The 19,252-nt window shown below is 42.4% G+C and overlaps 1 protein-coding gene across 2 annotated transcripts in view; it reads right to left on the reverse strand.

The window, feature by feature from the left end:
* Window positions 1-19,252, reverse strand: part of ndst3 (N-deacetylase/N-sulfotransferase (heparan glucosaminyl) 3) — an 84,184-nt gene that overhangs the window by 38,216 nt on the left and 26,716 nt on the right. For both annotated transcript variants that reach the window (XM_067403015.1, XM_067403014.1), the window contains exons 3-5: window positions 16,985-17,072; window positions 15,981-16,135; window positions 7,074-7,259 (exon numbers count right to left, since the gene is read on the reverse strand). In XM_067403015.1, the coding sequence (XP_067259116.1) occupies window positions 7,074-7,259; window positions 15,981-16,135; window positions 16,985-17,072 (429 nt within the window). The remainder of the gene's footprint in view (window positions 1-7,073; window positions 7,260-15,980; window positions 16,136-16,984; window positions 17,073-19,252) is intronic.

The raw sequence follows: 19,252 nt of genomic DNA on the forward strand, positions 1-19,252 counted from the left end.
TTAATCAGTATTTTTCATTTTTATGAAAGTTTTTATTTTTGTCATTAAATATTTAAACATCTTAAAACAATCTAATTTACTAAAATTGCAAAAAAGTCAGAATTTTTCCAGGTGGGTAAGAGAAATTAAACTAATTCAAGAGATGTTGTTATATATAACCTAATACAGGGGTCTCAAACTCAAATTGGCGGGGGGCCGTTTCTGTGATTGACACCTCATAGGAGGGCCATATTAACATTCAATCGCAAGAAAGCGCAACATTTCAGAAAATTTACTTTCCTTTGCATTATTTCTCATTTACTTCAAATTTCATTAGGCCTACTAAAATATTTTTATACATATAAATATTGTATTTACCATACTAAATGTAAACAGCAGTGTCTCTCTCATTGTGACAGAGTGTAATATAATTATATAATACTATTACTAATATAATACTACTAATATAGCCTACTAATATAATACTATTAATTGCAATAGTCTGGTGCAGCTTCTCACATCCAACCAGGTGCATGGAATAAAAAAAATTGTAATTTAGGAACAAATCCAGCAAAACTTGTGGCGTAGAGGGGTCAGAAATAAAAAACTGGAGCTATCAACTTTATTTTGCCAAAAAATTACATGCTTTATTAGTTTTTAACATCTAGTGGAAGTATTTTACCTTACTTTATGTTAGCTTAAATAACATTAAAATCTTGCACTGAACAACACTGTACTGAACAAATACAATCCCTGAATACATTTGTACACTTCTGTTTCTTGACAGACACCTGGCAGCGCTTCTGCTCACTGTTACGGGTGGCTGGTAGAGAGATGAGGCAGATACGGATTTCCACGATAATAGAGACTTTACTTCAAATAATGGCAATGAATAACAGACAGACACCTTAACAAAACAGAGAACGGACGAGGAGTGAAGGGAGTGAGTGCAATATATGGGGAGTGCTGACAATAGAGTCCAGGTGCAGGTGATGAGTGACGATGAGGAGCAGACGAGGGAAGTGAGTGCAGGTGTGGAGAACAGGAGGATTCTGGGAAATGGAGTCCAGGGAAACAAGGGATCTGTAACAGTACCTCCCCCTCCCGGTAGGCGCGTCCTCGCGCCGTAGATGTAACAACCGGGAGGGGGGCGGGCGCCCTGGAGACCTCAAACCGGAGCAGGGGAAGGAGTAAACTGGAGTGGAGGTCTCCAGGGCAGGTCCAAAAACCATGGCGGGTCAGGAGCCGTGGGCAGCCATGGGGGGTCAGGAGCCGTGGGCAGCCATGGCGGGTCAGGAGCCGTGGGCAGCCATGGGGGGTCAGGAGCCGTGGGCAGCCATGGCGGGTCAGGTGCAGCGGGCAGCCATGGCGGGTCAGGTGCAGCGGGCAGACATGCAGCGGGCATACATGGCGGGTCAGGTGCAGCGGGCAGCCATGGCGGGTCAGGTGCAGCGGGCAGCCATGGCGGGTCAGGAGCCGAAGCCTTCGAGGCGTTGAGCCCAGGCGTCGCTGAAGGACTGGCGGGTGATGGCGGAACCGAAGGCTCCGCCGACCGAAGCGCAGCCGGGGCTCCAGAAGGCCGCAGTGAAAGCAGAAGGACAGCCAACAAAACGAACACCGGGGGGAGTGAGGAGGCCAACTGAATCCGAGGGACGGAGTGACGGAGCGGAGACGGAGGAGTGAAGTCCAGAGGGGAGGGCAGGCTGATGAATGACCAAGGTGTGAGTGGAGGCAGGATGGAGACTGGTGAAGCTGGAGGACTGATGGGCAACGGTGGAGCAGAGGGAGGTTGGAGCCGGGGGTGAAGGTAATCGCCCAGAGGTCCGAGGTGGAGATCTGGGCGTGGGGGCTTGAGGTGGAGGTGCAGTATAGACATGACTTGGAGGAGGCGGGAGAGGGAGGCAGGGAGGGAAAACAGTCCTTGGGCTGGAGAGTTCAATCACAGAGACCATACTAGGAGCGGCTGGCTCGGCGGCGGCGGCTGGAGCGGCAGGCTCGGCGGCGGCGGCTGGAGCGGCAGGCTCGGCGGCGGCGGCTGGAGCGGCAGGCTCGGCGGCGGCGGCTGGAGCGGCTGGCTCGGCGGCGGCGGCTGGAGCGGCAGGCTCGGCGGCGGCGGCTGGAGCGGCTGGCTCGGCGGCGGCGGCTGGAGCTGAGGGCTCGGCGGCGGCGGCTGGAGCTGAGGGCTCGTAGGCGGCGGAGACTGGAGAACTTTGCTCGGCGGCGGAGACTGGAGAACTTTGCTCGGCGGCGGAGACTGGAGAACTTTGCTCGGCGGCGGAGACTGGAGAACTTTGCTCGGCGGCGGAGACTGGAGAACTTTGCTCGGCGGCGGAGACTGGAGAACTTTGCTCGGCGGCGGAGACTGGAGAACTTTGCTCGGCGGCGGAGACTGGAGAACTTGGCTCGGCGGCGGAGACTGGAGAACTTGGCTCGGAGGCGGAGACTGGAGAACTTGGCTCGGAGGCGGAGACTGGAGAACTTGGCTCGGAGGCGGAGACTGGAGAACTTGGCTCGGAGGAGACTGGAGAACTTGGCTCGGAGGAGACTGGAGAACTTGGCTCGGAGGAGACTGGAGAACTTGGCTCGGAGGAGACTGGAGAACTTGGCTCGGAGGAGACTGGAGAACTTGGCTCGGCGGAGACTGGGGTTGAGGGCCATTTCATCCCCTCAAATACAATTAAAATCCCCACAGGCACTGGAGCTGGCTCTGTGGGGACTGGAGCTGGCTCTGGAGATACTGGAGCGGGCTCTGGAGATACTGGAGCGGGCTCTGGAGATACTGGAGCGGGCTCTGGAGATACTGGAGCGGGCTCTGGAGATACTGGAGCGGGCTCTGGAGATACTGGAGCGGGCTCTGGAGATACTGGAGCGGGCTCTGGAGATACTGGAGCGGGCTCTGGAGATACTGGAGTGGGCTCTGGAGATACTGGAGCGGGCTCTGGAGATACTGGAGCGGGCTCTGGAGATACTGGAGCGGGCTCTGGAGATACTGGAGCGGGCTCTGGAGATACTGGAGCGGGCTCTGGAGATACTGGAGCGGGCTCTGGAGATACTGGAGCGGGCTCTGGAGATACTGGAGCGGGCTCTGGAGATACTGGGGCCGCTTTCTTCCTCCTCCTCCGCTTACTGGGCCCAGTAGCGGAATATGGGTCCAGCCTGGGGCAGGCAGGGAGTTCGCTGGAGCGGTATGCGGAGGAAGCCGGAGGTTGACTGACTGGCCCGGCCAACCGTGTTTCTGGATGGACCGGACGACAACACTGATCCTGAACCTCTTTCACTAAGAATTTGGAGCCATTCAACCACAAAATTAAATTGATAGTTTCGCTTAAGGAGAAACAAAAAACAGGTTCATCAAAACGGATAGTGTCGTCATCCAATCCATCCAAAAACAAGGAGATCAACTGAGCATCGGGCCAGTTAGACAAGTAAGCAAGCTCAACGAACTCCTCCACATACCTCTCCAGCGAACGTCCTACCTGCAGGAGCCCGATAATGCGTTCGCTGGCTGTTAGGGTGAGAGGCGATGGAGGAGCTGGATCCAGGGAGCTGGTGGAAGTCTCCATTCTTTTTTTTTTTTGTGGAAAATCCGGTCGGTTTGGTCCGTTCTTCTATTACGGGTGGCTGGTAGAGAGATGAGGCAGATACGGATTTCCACGATAATAGAGACTTTACTTCAAATAATGGCAATGAATAACAGACAGACACCTTAACAAAACAGAGAACGGACGAGGAGTGAAGGGAGTGAGTGCAATATATGGGGAGTGCTGACAATAGAGTCCAGGTGCAGGTGATGAGTGACGATGAGGAGCAGACGAGGGAAGTGAGTGCAGGTGTGGAGAACAGGAGGATTCTGGGAAATGGAGTCCAGGGAAACAAGGGATCTGTAACACTCACACAGCTGAGACACATTTTATCAAGATGCCGTTTGAGCATCGGTAACATTTAATGGTTGCATCGGACGCGTTTCGGTGGTTTAAATCGATGCTCGTGACTTAAAGTCGAGTGCTTTTACTGTAATTTAAGCCGCGCACACACTTATTAGGCAAGCACGCTCATAATAGACGCGGTTGAGAGCGCGGTTCATGGTTGCATAGCAACGACAGACGCCACTGGAGCGAAAGCGCATTGGAAAGGAGGAGAACGTGGCGCGGCAGCTTATGTGAATGCCCCCATAGAACGGCGACTTTTTCTTTGCATATCAGACAGGTAGCAACTAGAGAATAATCATAATAATTTAGCGGGCTGGATTGTGTTTTATTTTTGAGATCAGTTGCGGGCTGGGTAGAGGGGGAGGGCGGGCCGTAAATGGCCTGCGGGCCGGCAGTTTAAGACCACTGACCTAATATGTCATAAATGCTTTGTACTAATAGTATATAGTATCTATACAGTTAAGCAGCTATATAGTTGTTAAGACTTAGTTAGATTTGTTACCCAAATTCAAACTGAATGAGTGAAATAAACTTAAAATCTTTAAGTTGAGTTTACTCTAATGAGTGACTAAACCAACACTAAAATATTAGTAAATTGAACTTTATATGCGTTTACAGTTCTCATACTTATTGGTTTTAAAACTTAAATGGTTTGAGTTACCGTAACTCATGAGGTTTTACAGTGTATCTATATAAAATTTTACTTTTGTCTTTTATCATTTACTGTACTCCTTCCTTATTCCAAACCTGTATGACATTCTTTCTTCTCTAAAACTTAAAAGTAGATATTAGGCAAAATGTCAACATCTCCATTTTACCAGAAGAAAGGTTAGCAGAGTTCTGCACAGGTCCTGTTTGGTAAACCTGCATCTGCCCCGCACCCACAGAACACCAGACCCATTATCAGACAGCAACGCTAATTTAATTCTGTACCAGACTCGTTTGAAATAAAGACCGTTACCCGAACCGCATCTGCATTAAAATTTTCTCTCCTAAAACTCTGCAGTGTATACGTGGGTGTTGGTCCTCATCGCAGCATGAAAAATAAAACTTTATTCAAATTATGAATAGACTATATACAGAAAGCAAGCAAAAAGTGATCCCTATGTAATCACTGAAGCTGTCAATGCTGTCAATGCTATAATGCTCAATGGTGCAAAACTTTATTCCACCCGTTACATTAAATATTGCCAGTTCACCTGTCAGGTATCTGCCCACGTGCAGGACTCTGTATGAGGGTGAGTAAATGATGACAAATCTTTATTTCAGGGTGAACTATCCTTTTAAGTCAAATCTTCAGATAACCATAGAGCCTTTGACCAGAAATGAGGGACACAGACAGCAAAAAGCTATTTAAAAAATTGATTCAAAGCTGTGGTTAGGGACATCTAGTCAAAATCTCTGTGTTTGTACCACTAATAGATTTGGCTGTGGTGAATGCACTATGGGGTATTTCATCTGAGTCCCAGTGTGTCATCATTAATTCTTTTGGTGTGTGTGTGTGTGTGTGTGTGTTTGTGTGTTTCATTGATTTGCTATGCTAGCTGTTGCTTGTATTTTGGCAGTCCCTTGTCTCACTGCATTTTTCACGACACCTGTGTAGCAACCAGTTGCACATCTATAAGGCCCCCCACAAAGCATGAGATGGGGCCCTGTCAGCAATCATTGATGTTATGTATGAAAGTTTATTATTGACAGCTTAAAGGATTAGTTCACTTCTGAGAAAAATCCTGAAACGTTTTCCTCAAAAACCTTAACTTCTTTTCGACTGAAGATAGAAAGACATGAACATCTTGGATGATATGGGGGTGAGTAAATTATCAGGAAATTTTCATTCAGAAGTGAACTAATCCTTTGACCTACTAGCATAGCATTAATGGGTTAAGAAAAGTTCTTCTGGTAAGCTACAACAAATTGTTATGATAACACTACATTTTAATCAGACATTGAGGAATAGGGAATAGGATCTTGTATGGCTGCCTGTGGATGTGAAAATAAAATATCAAATATTAAACTATTAAAGGTGCCATCGAACGTTTTTTTACAAGATGTAATATAAGTCTAAGGTGTCCCCTGAATGTGTCTGTGAAGTTGCAGCTCAAAATACCCCATAGATTTTTTTTAATTAATTTTTTTAACTGCCTATTTTGAGGCATAATTAGAAATGCGCCGATTCATGCTGCGGCCCCTTTAAATCGCACGCTCTCCGCCCCCTCCCGAGCTCTCGACTCTATCACCGCATTAACAAAGTTCACACAGCTAATATAACCCTCAAAATGGATCTTTACAAAGTGTTCTTCATGCAGCATGTCTAATCGCATAAGTACAGCGTTTATTTGGATGTTTACATTTGATTCTGAATGAGTTTGAGGCTGTGCTCCGTGGCTAATGGCTAATGCTACACTGTTGGAGAGATTTATAAAGAATGAAGTTGTGTTTATGAATTATACAGACTGCAAGTGTTTAAAAATGAAAACAGCGACAGCTCTTGTCTCCATGAATACAGTAAGAAACGATGGTAACTTTAACCACATTTAACAGTACATTAGCAACATGCTAACAAAACATTTAGAAAGACAATTTACAAATATCACTAAAAATATCAGGTGAATCTCATGGATCATGTCAGTTATTATTGCTCCATCTGCCATTTTTCAATATTGTCCTTGCTTGCTTACCTGGTCTGAGGATTCAGCTGTGCACAGATCAAGACGTTAATACTGGCTGCCCTTGTGTAATGCCTTGAACATGGGCTGGCATATACAAATATTAGGGACGTACACCCCGACTGTTACGTAACAGTCGGTGTTATGTTGAGATTCCTCTGTTCTTCAAAGGGCTTTTAAACAAATGAGATTTATATAAGAAGGAGGAAACAATGGAGTTTGAGACTCACTGTATGTCATTTCCATGTACAGAACTCTTGTTATTCAACTATGCCGAGGTAAATTCAATTTTCAATTCAATGGCACCTTTGAGCTTTGCATTATTAATATTCTCTAATATAATCTTTGAGTGTGTGATATTGTTTTTTGCACCTTTGATCCCAAGAAAAATGCATTTTATGCCACATCAAATAACTTTTTTGTCAAACGCTACTAAATGGATTTCTATGTGGTGTAAAAAAAAAAAGAAAAAAAGTGTCCTCCATGTGATGAACCATACCATAATGTTGTTATGAATGAATCCCTTGCGGTGACGTGCAGGTTTGAGGTGTGGGTATTCCTCTGTACTGGTCACTTGTATCCCCCATGCTTTCTTCCAAGCCTCATACAGTTGAATATGGACTGGATATACACCAGAATGATGAGGGGCCACTGCATATCCCAGATCTACTGGAATACCATGCTCCTGTAATGAGAAATACACACACCAATAAATATACTTTATATTTGGATGTCAAGAGCATATATAAGCATATTGCAATCTTTTATAAACACACATACACATGGATGGTCACAAGTAATTGAGTAGTGATGTAGGCTACTTAGATGTGACGGCAATGACTGATCATAAAAACAAAATAATTTGATGAAATTCAGAAAATTCTGTTCAAAAGTTTGAGGTTGCTAAGATTTTTTAATGTTCTTGAAAGAAGTCTCGCCAAGGATGCATTTATTTGTTCAAAAATACAGTAGAAACAGTAATATTGTAAATTATTATTACAATTTAACTGTTTTCTATTTTAATATATGTTAAGATGTCATTTCTGTTATGGCAAAGCTAAATGTTTAGCAGCCATTACTCCAGTCTTCTTCAGTGTCACATGATCCTTCAGAAATCATTCGAATATGTCCTATCAATTTTTGCATGTTATGACAAAAAAGACTGTTGCATGTCACGTCTGGTTAGAACACATTGTGACATATATACATATATGCACTGGAATAATTTATCTGTTGAGTGCTTGAGTAGACAAAATAAGCAAAAATCTCTTTTCTCAGAAACAGACACACACACATTTATATAGCTGGCGCTCTCCTTAACACACATTCACACTTATCTTCAGAGTTACACAGAGCTACCTCAGAGCTATTGATTCGAGACTTTATGATTTTTATGAAAAATCCATTTTCATTTTTAAATTTCTCTGGGCTAACTAATTAAAATCAGATAGGTGAGATAATAGACATCTAAAGAACAGCTGAGTCGATAACTGTATTTTAAGGTGAATTTTTAGATTTAACTTCCATATCATGAGGATCCAGTAATCCATAGAATTTCCCTCAAGAGAGTGTGCGCACACATGCACACACATGCACACACACACAGACAGAGAAAACCACCCACATCTTCCATCCTCTCATGTACACTCATCTGTTAGCTTAGCTGCACAGCTCTGATTTAATCAAGCCCCCAAACCAACAAAGGCAAATCAAAGCTGTCTTCTCTAGATTATCAAACTTCTGCTCGTGGCCCATTAAAATTCTCTGTCAGCTTGACTCTCACAGTCTCTGCCCTCTGAGCTGACAGACACTAGTCTGTTTAACTCAGCACCCTGAGTCAAGCGCATGCTAGCTACTTGACCTTGGTCACTCCTGTAGGAGATTTTTCATGGGAAAATTTTTAAGTTTGCAGTTTGTTGATTGCCACAAATTTTGAGCAGATCCTAAAGGTAGCTCTGAAAATGTATTTAAAGGGTTAGTCCACCCAAAAATGAAATTAATGTCATTTATTACTCACCCTCATGTAGTTCTACACCCGTAAGGCTTTCGTTCATCATCGGAACACAAATTAAGTTATTTTTGATGAAATCCGATGGCTCAGTGAGGCCTCTATAGACAAATCTTTTGTTTCGAATCAGTAATTCTGATCGCATGTCAAAATGCCAAACTGCTGAAATCACGTGACTTTGGTGCTCCGAATCACTGATTCGAAACAAAAGATTCAAGGCAGTGTTTTGAAATCGTCCATCACTAGATATCGTTGAAAAGTCGTTTTTGGCGCACAAAACGTTTTCTCGTCACTTTATAATATTAAGATTGAACAACTGTACTCACATGAACTGTTTTAAATATGTTTTGGGTACCTTTCTGGATCTTGAGACGTTCAATGGTATTGCTGTCTATAGAGGCCACTGGATTTCTTTAAAAATATCTTAATTTGTGTTCTGAAGATGCATGAAGGCCTTACGGGTGTAGAACAACATAAGGGTGAATAATAAATGACATTATTTTCATTTTTGTGTGAACTAACCCTTTAAGTCAGCATGAAATGGAAATTCACCCAATCTATTTACTAAATGCATTTTATTGATCTTATTGTGAACAGTTCATAGATGCATTTTTTATTATGATATGACCCTGCCCTACATTTCCGTTTAATTTGGATGTATGTCATAATACAGAACAAAGGATTTGTCACTATACTTTCATTATACTGTGAATTTAAGAGTGAAACAACACACACGTTTATTTTTCTATCATGTTGAAGACTTTCCAAAGTGACGAGAATATTTTTGGTGCGCCAAAAACACAAAATAACGACTTATTTAGTGATGGCCGATTTCAAAACACTGCTTCAGGAAGCTTCGGAGCGTTATGAATCAGCGTATGGAATCATGATTCAGATCGCGTATCAAACCACCAAACTGCTGAATTCACGTGACTTTGGCGCGCCGAACAGCTGATTCGAGACGCTGATTCATTGTGATCCGATGCTTCCTGAAGCAGTGTTTTGAAATCGGCCATCACTAAATAAGTTGTTATTTTGTTTTTTTGGCACACCAAAAATATTCTCGTCGCTTTATAATATTAATATTGAACCACTGTACTCACATGAACTGATTTAAATATGTTATTTGTACCTTTATGGATCTTGGTAAATGTCATTGCTCTCTGTGCAGGCCTCACGGAGCTATCGGATTTCAACTAAAATATCTTAATTTGTGTTCCAAAGATTAACAAAGGTCTTACAGGTGTGGAATGGCATGAGGGTGAGTAATAAATGATTTTGGGTGAACTAACCCTTTAAATTTTAGGGTGTACTCACACTAGGCACGCTTGCCTTGAACCGAGCAGTTTGCAGTTTCATTAAGATACTGCCTAATATATAGGCTATTTATAATTTATGCCGTGCAGCGATTTTCAATAGCACGCATCAGAGGATTATTACGAAGGCAGCTGACGTTATTGGAGGAATTTGCAGCTTTACACGCAAACTACAATTCCTGTTCATCAATAAGGTGAGAATCAGACCCGTTATAAACCCAAATACACTAAAATTAATTACATGAATTTATAAGTGTACTATCAAAGCAGTAATAAAGATGTTTGCCATCATAATGATGACAGTAGCGCACACAAAAGTAGTAACTGTTCCGTGTTCTGGCACGGTTAGTGCTCACACTGCATGCGAACTGCGCTCGAGCCCAACTGAACAGAACTCTGGCCCACCTCTTCCAAGCGGGCCAGGGCTGGCTAAATGAACCGTGCCTGGGCACGGAACAGAGCGATCACACTTGTCAAACGAACCGGGCTTTAGGTGTCAAACACGCACAGTTCAGAGCACCTAGTGTGAGTCCCACCCTCGCGCCAGTAAACACGTCATCAGAGAAGAGATGTCGTTGCAAGTTATTTTGATTAAAGATTATGAGAATCCATACTGTACACTAAATACAACAACAACAAGAACAACAACAAAAAATAGTGATGAACAGCACTGTTCTAATAAAATACTTTGCTATAAAAAGACACACAACATCACCAGAGACTTATCTTCTGAGAAGAAGTTTGAATCTGTCAGTCATTTCTTTTTTATCTGGGTCACTTACAGAAATTGTTTGAACAAAGTGAATCACTAAAGCTGTGAGAATGTGTATGATTATTACCTCAGATCTAAAGAAAAACAATGTGATGCAGAAACTGTGATGTCGTGTTTTGTCACACAATATTACTATTGTACTTGTTGGAAAAAGTAGCTTGTTGCTACTGAAAAATGTAACAGTTAAACAGTTCAACACAAACATACCTACAGTGAAAGAGATATTAGGCCACTTGATTTCTAATATTTCAATTTCTCAGATGGATAAACACAGTAAAAGCCACTAAAAGTTCATATGAAGGCCTCTTTAAAGATAAAGACAAAATGATATTGAAAATGACAATCTGGGGGGAAATAAACAACAGATATAATAATTATATGGATAAATCAGACTATTGTTTTCAAAAGAGCTTTGTTAAAACTTAATTTTAGTCACATTTTAATGCAAACTGCATTTGCATAAAAAACTATTAGCTAAACTGCTCAAGCCGTGGCCCATGACTCAAATTATAATTTAGCTAGCGGTTATGTTTTCAGAGAGAAATGGTGCATGTTTGTGACTTCCAGCAGGGGCACTTTGCGCTCTGTAGTTTATCACTCATTCTACTGTTCACATCACATGGCTGTTTTTCTAATATTCAAACTGCCAAGTGACAGTGATGTTAACATACAGCCTAACAGTACAGATGAAGCCTAGACAGCTAGTGAGCACACAACCATCTACAATACCTTGCTGTGCATATACATGTATAAACACTATAAGGACAAAAGTATTGGGACACCTGACCATTATGCCGCACTCGCCCATCAGACTGCCAAACAGAGAAGTGTGATTCATCACTCCACAGAACATGTTTCCACTGCTCCAGAGTTTATTGGCAGCATGCTTTACATCTAATGTTTGGCATTGTATTTGGTGAAGTGAGGCTTGCATGCAGCTGCTCAGCAATGGAAACACATTCCATGAAGCTCCCACAGCACAGTTTTTGAACTGATATTACTGCCAGTAGAAGTTTGGAACTCTTCAGCTATGGAATCAGAAGAGTGTCACCTCACTCTGTTACTTTATGTGGCCTTGTGCGTTGTGGCTTCAGAGCTCAATGAATTAAATTTTTTTCACAAATATTTGTACATGCAGACTGTATGGCAAAGTGCTTAATTTTATACACCTGTGGCAATAAAGGCCCTTTCACACTGAGTGCGATGCAAAAAGGTGAGGCGATTCACTGAAGAACGGATCTTTCACACCGAAAGCGAAAAGACTGATCATCTTCTGCTAATTCATGCCTGCACGCTAGGTGGCGCCGACCAATAATGCATTTTTCCTCATGTATGTGTCTTGTATATGGCTTTAAACCATCATCAAGTTATTGTAATAACGTCTGATTATGATTTAAAGTTTTGACCTGATATTGGGCAGACATGCATTCTTTGTATGTTTTGAATGGATTGAATGGATTGAACGCCAAATCTGCTTATCGTTTGTCATAAACATCCTTTATTGTTATAAAAATACCATAAGCTGCATAAAAAATACACCGAAAAAATATAGTCATAATCAGCTGTCTATCTGCCTTCATATTTCATCTGTAGAAAAAATTCTCTCTCAATTTTTTTATATGGAAGAGCAGGAGATATGATTACATGATTGACAGATCTTGAACGCACTCTCATAATACTCACGCACGTGGCAGAAAATGGAAGTGATCACATATTTCAGTGGAAAATGAATAGAAATGATATTCTGTATAAAGAATGTGCAAATAGTTCTCTTCTAAGATACAAATGATAACAGGAACTCAGCATCCACTCTCTTCTCTCCTCAGGAATACTCTTCTTCTGTGTTTGTTTACACTAGTTTTCGAAACAGCGCCACCATTCTCCCCCTTCTGTGCAACAGCAGCTGCTCTGGGCATGTGATCTAAAGCTCAAATCTAATTGGACGGCCCATTTCATCAACCCGCGTTTTGGTGGAAAAAATCTGTAACAGACAAAGAGCTGGTCTGAGGTCCTAAAGCTTTGTGTCCGGTCGACGTACATTCGTTATGCATGGACGGACAGTGCAAAGCTAGGGCTGGGTCTGCCGCCTCTGGGGGCAGCGCTTGCAGGTTTTTGAAAGGAGTGGTAGGAACCTTGGGCATGTAGCCAGGCTGGGGTCTGAGTACCACGTGGGTGTCGCCCAGCCTGAACTCTAGGCACAATTTGTTGTCCGAAAATGCCTGCAGGTCCCATACCCTCTTAATGGAGGCCAGTTGGTTAGTATCTTTGGATCAACTGACTGCAAAGGCTCAAATGGGACAATCTGTGCTCTGAGCACCAGAGTGAGGTCCCAAGAGGGAGATCGAGGAGGATTTAACCATCTCATCGCCACCATTCTCCCCCTTCTGTGCAACAGCAGCTGCTCTGGGCACGTGGTCTAAAGCTCAAATCTAATTGGAGGGCCCATTTCATCGACCCCCGTTTTGGTGGAAAAACACCGCAAATGTTTGTGCCCAGTGTAAAAGTCTCCATAAAGAGCAGTTGTTTTGAATTAAGAGCAAGCACATATCAGGTTTTCTCTGAGGAGCCGAGCTGAAGTTGGCTACCCAGCGCCCAGGCAGCGGTACAGCAGCTGTGGCGATGGGATGAGATGTCTCTTTTCCCTCTTTCAGGGAATGAGGGTTACATACGTAACCGGGATGTTCCCACCCAGCCTAGAACAGGTTCTCAAGGATACATCCGACGTAGGACTGGTGTAGGTGCTCCACCATGTCCGGCTGCGGAAGGGTGATCGAAGGACTCAACAGGGTCTGCCTTGTAGGGACTAAGCCAGGGCCTCTCCGTGCCTCTGACCGGTTGAGGTGAGAACACAGGAGGAGACCACCTCGACACGAAGGCTATAGAATCTAGCAAACGTGTTAGGTGTCGCCCAGCCCACAGCTCTACAAATATCTGCCAGGAGGATGTAAAACTCCTGGCAGAGTGAGCCTGAGCGGGAAGGGCACACCTTGTGCTTGGTAAGCAAAGGTGATGGCATCCACTATCCAGTGGGAAATCCTCTGCTTGGAGACAGCCTTTCCCTTCTGCTGGCCTCTGTAACAGACAAAGAGCTGGTCTGAGGTCCTAAAGTTTTGTGTCCGGTCAACGTACATTCGTAATGCATGGACGGACAGTGCAAAGCTAGGGCTGGGTCTGCCGCCTCTGGGGGCAGCGCTTGCAGGTTTTTGAAAGGAGTGGTAGGAACCTTGGGCATGTAGCCAGGCTGGGGTCTGAGTACCACGTGGGTGTCGCTCAGCCTGAATTCTAGGCACGATTTGTGGACCGAAAATGCCTGCAGGTCCCATACCCTCTTAATGGAGGCCAGTGCAACCAGAAGCAGAGTTCATGGTTAGTATCTTTAGATCAACTGACTGCAAAGGCTCAAATGGGACAATCTGAAGTGCTCTGAGCACCAGAGTGAGGTCCCAAGAGGGAGGTCGAGGAGGATTTAACTGTCTCACCCCAAGGAACCTGACGACCAGGTCGTGCTTCCCAACCAACTTGCCTCCTGTGGGGTCATGATAAGCAGATATTGCAGCAGCATAGACTTTGAGGGTGGAGAACGCTACGTACTCTCATGGTATCAAGGACCATCTCCGTGACTTCCGTGAAGACATAAGGTTACAGGGACAGCCCGAATGGCAGGACTTTGTACTGATTTGCTCGACTCTCAAACTCAAAGCGCAGGAACGGCCTGTGTCAAGGGAGAATCGAGACATGAAAGCACGCATTCTTCAGGTCGATCACTGCAAACCAATTTCGGGGATGGATGCATTTGAAAATTTATGCGTCAACATTTTGAATGGTAGCTTGTGTAAGGCTCGGTTCAAAACTTGAAGGTCCACGATTGGCCGTAACCCACCACTTTTCTTGGGTACAATGAAGTAGGGGCTGTAAAACGCTGCCTTGATATCGGCTGGAAGGACCGGCTCTAGCAGGACTGCAAGACAGGGGCATCGACAGTCTTCACTGAAGTGAACTGGATGCCTCTGAACTTGGGGGGACACCAGGTTAACTGAGTAGCATAGCCGAGTCTGATGGTCCGAAAGAGTCAGCGAGTCAGACTGGGGAACGCTATCCAGGCTCTCAGAGACTGTGTAAGCAGGACCAAGGGAAACCACAGACGTACCCGCAGACGGGCAGCGAGGTGGAACACAGGGACCCAGCTAGGGGGGCTCTCTTTCTGAGGCTGCTCATTTATACTCACACTGCAAGGCAGAGCAGCTAAATGTAATAATCACATGCTCATTTTAGTTACACTCAAAGTAGATTGGCCCAATTTGTAGCAGAATTAAATAATTAAGAGGAGTGCCCCAATACATTTATCCATATAGTGTATATAAATGTTTTAAAACATTTCTTGCAGTAACATACAAAGTGTACTTCTGAGAGCAAAAAGAAACAAATGCACTGACCAAATTGCATTAAAAGTGCATGAGTGGCTCTGCACTGCACCATGGATGGATAGTTTACTTGCATGACAATTTACTTGTTCACTGGGTCATGCAGATATCCTCTAACAGTTCAGCTGCAGGGTTTGGCTTCCAAACAGCTCATAACTAAATAAAAACAGGCTGTGTGATAATGAGGAATGCCAATGATCACCCCTTAGTGTGCCAGCTTACAGCAAGATTCTTTTTCTTTGAAATTCACTTAGAAATCTGAAATTTTTTGTTATGTCTTAGTAGGGCATTTCTCATTTTTATATATATTTTAGGACATATATCTTGCCCATTTTATAGACAGGGAAAGTCAGACAGGGAACGATAAGGAGCAGAAGAGTAGAAGGGATCAGGAAATGGAATGAGCCGGATTTGCACTCAGGTTGCTCACATCAATTTACAGTATGCGTGTCACTCTGTAATACATGAAGGGTAAATATATGTGTCAGAGTATTACATTCTGCTGGAAAAGTGTCTTTAAGTGTGGTATGAGAGTGCTGCTTCACAGAAAAACGGGGGACAAATAAATGCAGGAGTGTTACTGAGAGATAACTAAATGAGAGCACACACACGCTCACACTCACACTCTTCCCCGTTCAAGTGTGGGTTTCAATGATTCTGTCAAAATCATAAGAGGCACTTCTCTATTTGAGGAACAACTGAAGTCTCAAAGCACCTGTAAAACATGCATAATTAGTGTTCATTTTCTCACAGTAAATGACACATGACTCGCTGTCAGGCAAATGGTTCCTTAGGTAAATGAGTATTTTTCGCTGGATATGATAATACCTGGATGATGGTTTTGTTCAGTGATTGTGTATGGGCAAGTAAAAAGTGTAGTTTTTCTCACCAAAGCAAAGTCTTTGTTCAGGATCATTTGTTCCATCAGAGAGGATTCATTGTGGAAGAGATGAGGCTGCATATGACTCCACATATGAGGAAACCACCAGAACTCATCAACATATTTCAATAACAGATCATCTCCATCATCTTCCTCCTGCGTACCTACACAAACAAACATTAGCTCATTAGCATATTGGGTATTTCTTTTGGGCCTGTGGACTTTTAGAAAACAAATATTCCTTCATTTCTAAAAGAATCCTAAATTCCTGAAATATTGACATGTCTAATGGCATCAAAGAAGAATGACTGTCATTTCTACCACAGCTCAAATATTTATTTTGTTTAATAGCATTCTGTGGTGGAAATGATGGTGATGGAAATATCATTTTAGAATAAAATGGATGACTACTTTGTTTTGCTAAAGTGATTTTCATGTTCACTTCTTACCTAATCTGACAAAATAAGATTGGAAATTATGCCCCCCCCACACACACACACATTTTACATTCTTGTACATACATTTATCTCAAGCATGCTGCAGCATTTCTACTTTTCAGTTGAAGTACTAAAATAACAAAATAAAAATAAGCTAAAAACTAAACCTTCATTAAAAACTATATAGACATATTTACAAAAAAATAAATGAAAGAAAAGAATAAAAATGACAAACATTTGACAGTGAAAAACAAATGAAAACACTGGTCTCTTCCTTTCTAAGTAGGTGGTTCTTGGCCAGAATAAGCTATAATTTGCAATGGTATTCAGCAACAACAATAAAAACTTAATTTGGTTATCCACACAAACACATACATACACAGTTCAAAAATAGAACCTAATCTCTAACATGACAAACTAGAGAAACTTCAATGTTGCTATGGCAGAGTTCTGTTACCATGCCATTCAGAATATTACAGAAAGCCTGTTGGCAGGCATTTATATAGCAATATAATCATGCGTGTTATATTAGTTTTTCACCTTTATCTTTTAACATCGACATACATATACAGTTACCTGTATGGAAGAACTTCCCAGAAAATCCCAGGTTAAAGGTGAAGTTAGAGACATAAGACCTCAATGTGTTCTGTGTTTCCAGAAGTGCCTGAAAAATAAAAATGTCAAACATTAGATTCTGCCCTTCTTCTATACAGCACACACCCATTTATTCATTATATATCAATCAACCATAATACACATCACAATATTGAACTATTTTGCATTAGCATTATGAAGTAGTATATGTGCGCTTGGCCTGTATATATGCATCTAAGGATGTGATCGATCTTTCCAGGATGAGTAATGGCATTTGGGTTTGGCAGGTGCCTCATTGCAGCAGTTCCAATAAAACAGTCTCATATATTTCTAGCCTAAGACACCATGCAAATACAATCAATATCTGTCTGACAACTGACAGCGAGTGTGAGTGTGTGTGTCACTGTTTTGTAGGATATATGGTAATATCGCAGAAGGCAGGAAGGGGCGTGTTGGCTGACTTAGACGGTGTCATCAAGTCATTACTCACAGAGCTCGGGAAGATATGCTGACACACACTCCGGCACACAGGCAGATACACACAGACGGGACCCAGGAGACAGGTGTAATATATTTGATTTTATCCTCCGGTGAGAGTGTGGCAGTTATCCCTGATGACATTTTGGTAATTAATTCTATTTACATTCAACTAAACAACTGCCACAACAATCAGCTCAGGTACTCGCATCCTGGTAATCGAATCAGCTCACCCACGTGAGGGTGCACCAATCTTTGTGCGTTTTGCATTTTAACCTAATAATGTGGCATTTTGATTGAGCGTTCATTAATTTAAAATGATTTGGCCTCACAAGCAACTGTCATCTAATTCAATGTTCATGTCGTAATGTGATATTACTAAAACTGAGGCTTTTGATAAGATGCCTTTCTGAATATTGAGTGGAGTGTGTTGTGTGTCTTATGGGAGATACAGCCTGATGTTTGATGGCTTATGGCTCAGCATGCAGGAAAAGAAGGAGAGGTAAGATGAACCTGTGAGTACATTAACCCACCTCTTGTAATCAGGTAACTGTACATGTTTTCTGTAAAGTGATCATGGCTGGATTTTGCAAAACCTTCTTAACTCTACGTCGCTCTTTAATTATACCTTAAGCTTTACCTTAACGTTAATACGCGTTTCCCGAAACATTTTTAATTAAGTATACCTTCTGCAAGTCATTAATTCGGAAGGTTCCACTCTTAGCTATAACTTATCACTGTTGACAGTCTATACGAATATAATTCTGAAATTGTAATACACCCAGTGTTCAATTAGGATAAACGGCAAAGAATAAAATGCAAATATTCACTGCTAAATTCAAATGTGCTTTGGCGCTGAGCCAGAGACAGACGCGCTCCGCGCTTGTCATATTCCATACACAGATGTCTATGGAAGCTGCAATAATATTCCTTTCAATTATGTAATTTAACAAAGTGTTTTATTAATATCAGGTACACATTGTGTATGAAACGATAAAGTTTACTCTATTCTTCTCCCAGTTCATGTATTTTGGGGAAAATTTTGTAAATCTGACAGCTACTGCAGTGCAAACTCATAGCGCGACAAAACACATTCACTTCCACATATTTTACAATTGGAATATAACATAAAATTCATAATATAGTTAACAATTTTGTGAATATTTTAAATATATAAACGGAAAAACAATATAAACCGTATACCTATGTATCTGTCAGCTGCATCACGCGTCTCCAAGGAATTAATTGATTGATTGATTGAAAATTTATTTCACATACTTCATCATTTTAAAGACAAAAATTAACAATAATTAATAAAAGTTAATGTGTGTAAAAGGGGTAAACCCCAAAGAAGCATTCTAAAATAATGTTCTAAAATAACGGTTGCCTTAAACTCACGCTCGGGGCTCAGCTAGAATATAGAGCCCTCAGAATATACATAAATTACAATACAGATTTAATTTGCAATTTGGATAATTTTCCCACGAAGATCCCATGAGTGCTGATAAATGCAATTTCTACTTCTGAAGTGCTTCTTTTATAAAGACCACCACTTTCTCATATAATGCAATGAAGCAGCCCCTGTATAGAGTGAATTATCGATTCTCAAGCCATTGATATCAACCAATTCAGCACCACCGCCGTGGACAGCACCTGGTAACGTTGCACTTAAGAAGATATACCTTAAGCAACCTCCTAAGGTATAGTTCACTTAGAAAAGGTATATCTTCAGTTAAGGTATACCTTTAGAGTCTTCGTAGCACGCTAAGAGAC

Source organism: Chanodichthys erythropterus, chromosome 12 (assembly GCF_024489055.1).
Source record: "Chanodichthys erythropterus isolate Z2021 chromosome 12, ASM2448905v1, whole genome shotgun sequence".
Lineage (NCBI taxonomy): Eukaryota > Metazoa > Chordata > Actinopteri > Cypriniformes > Xenocyprididae > Chanodichthys > Chanodichthys erythropterus.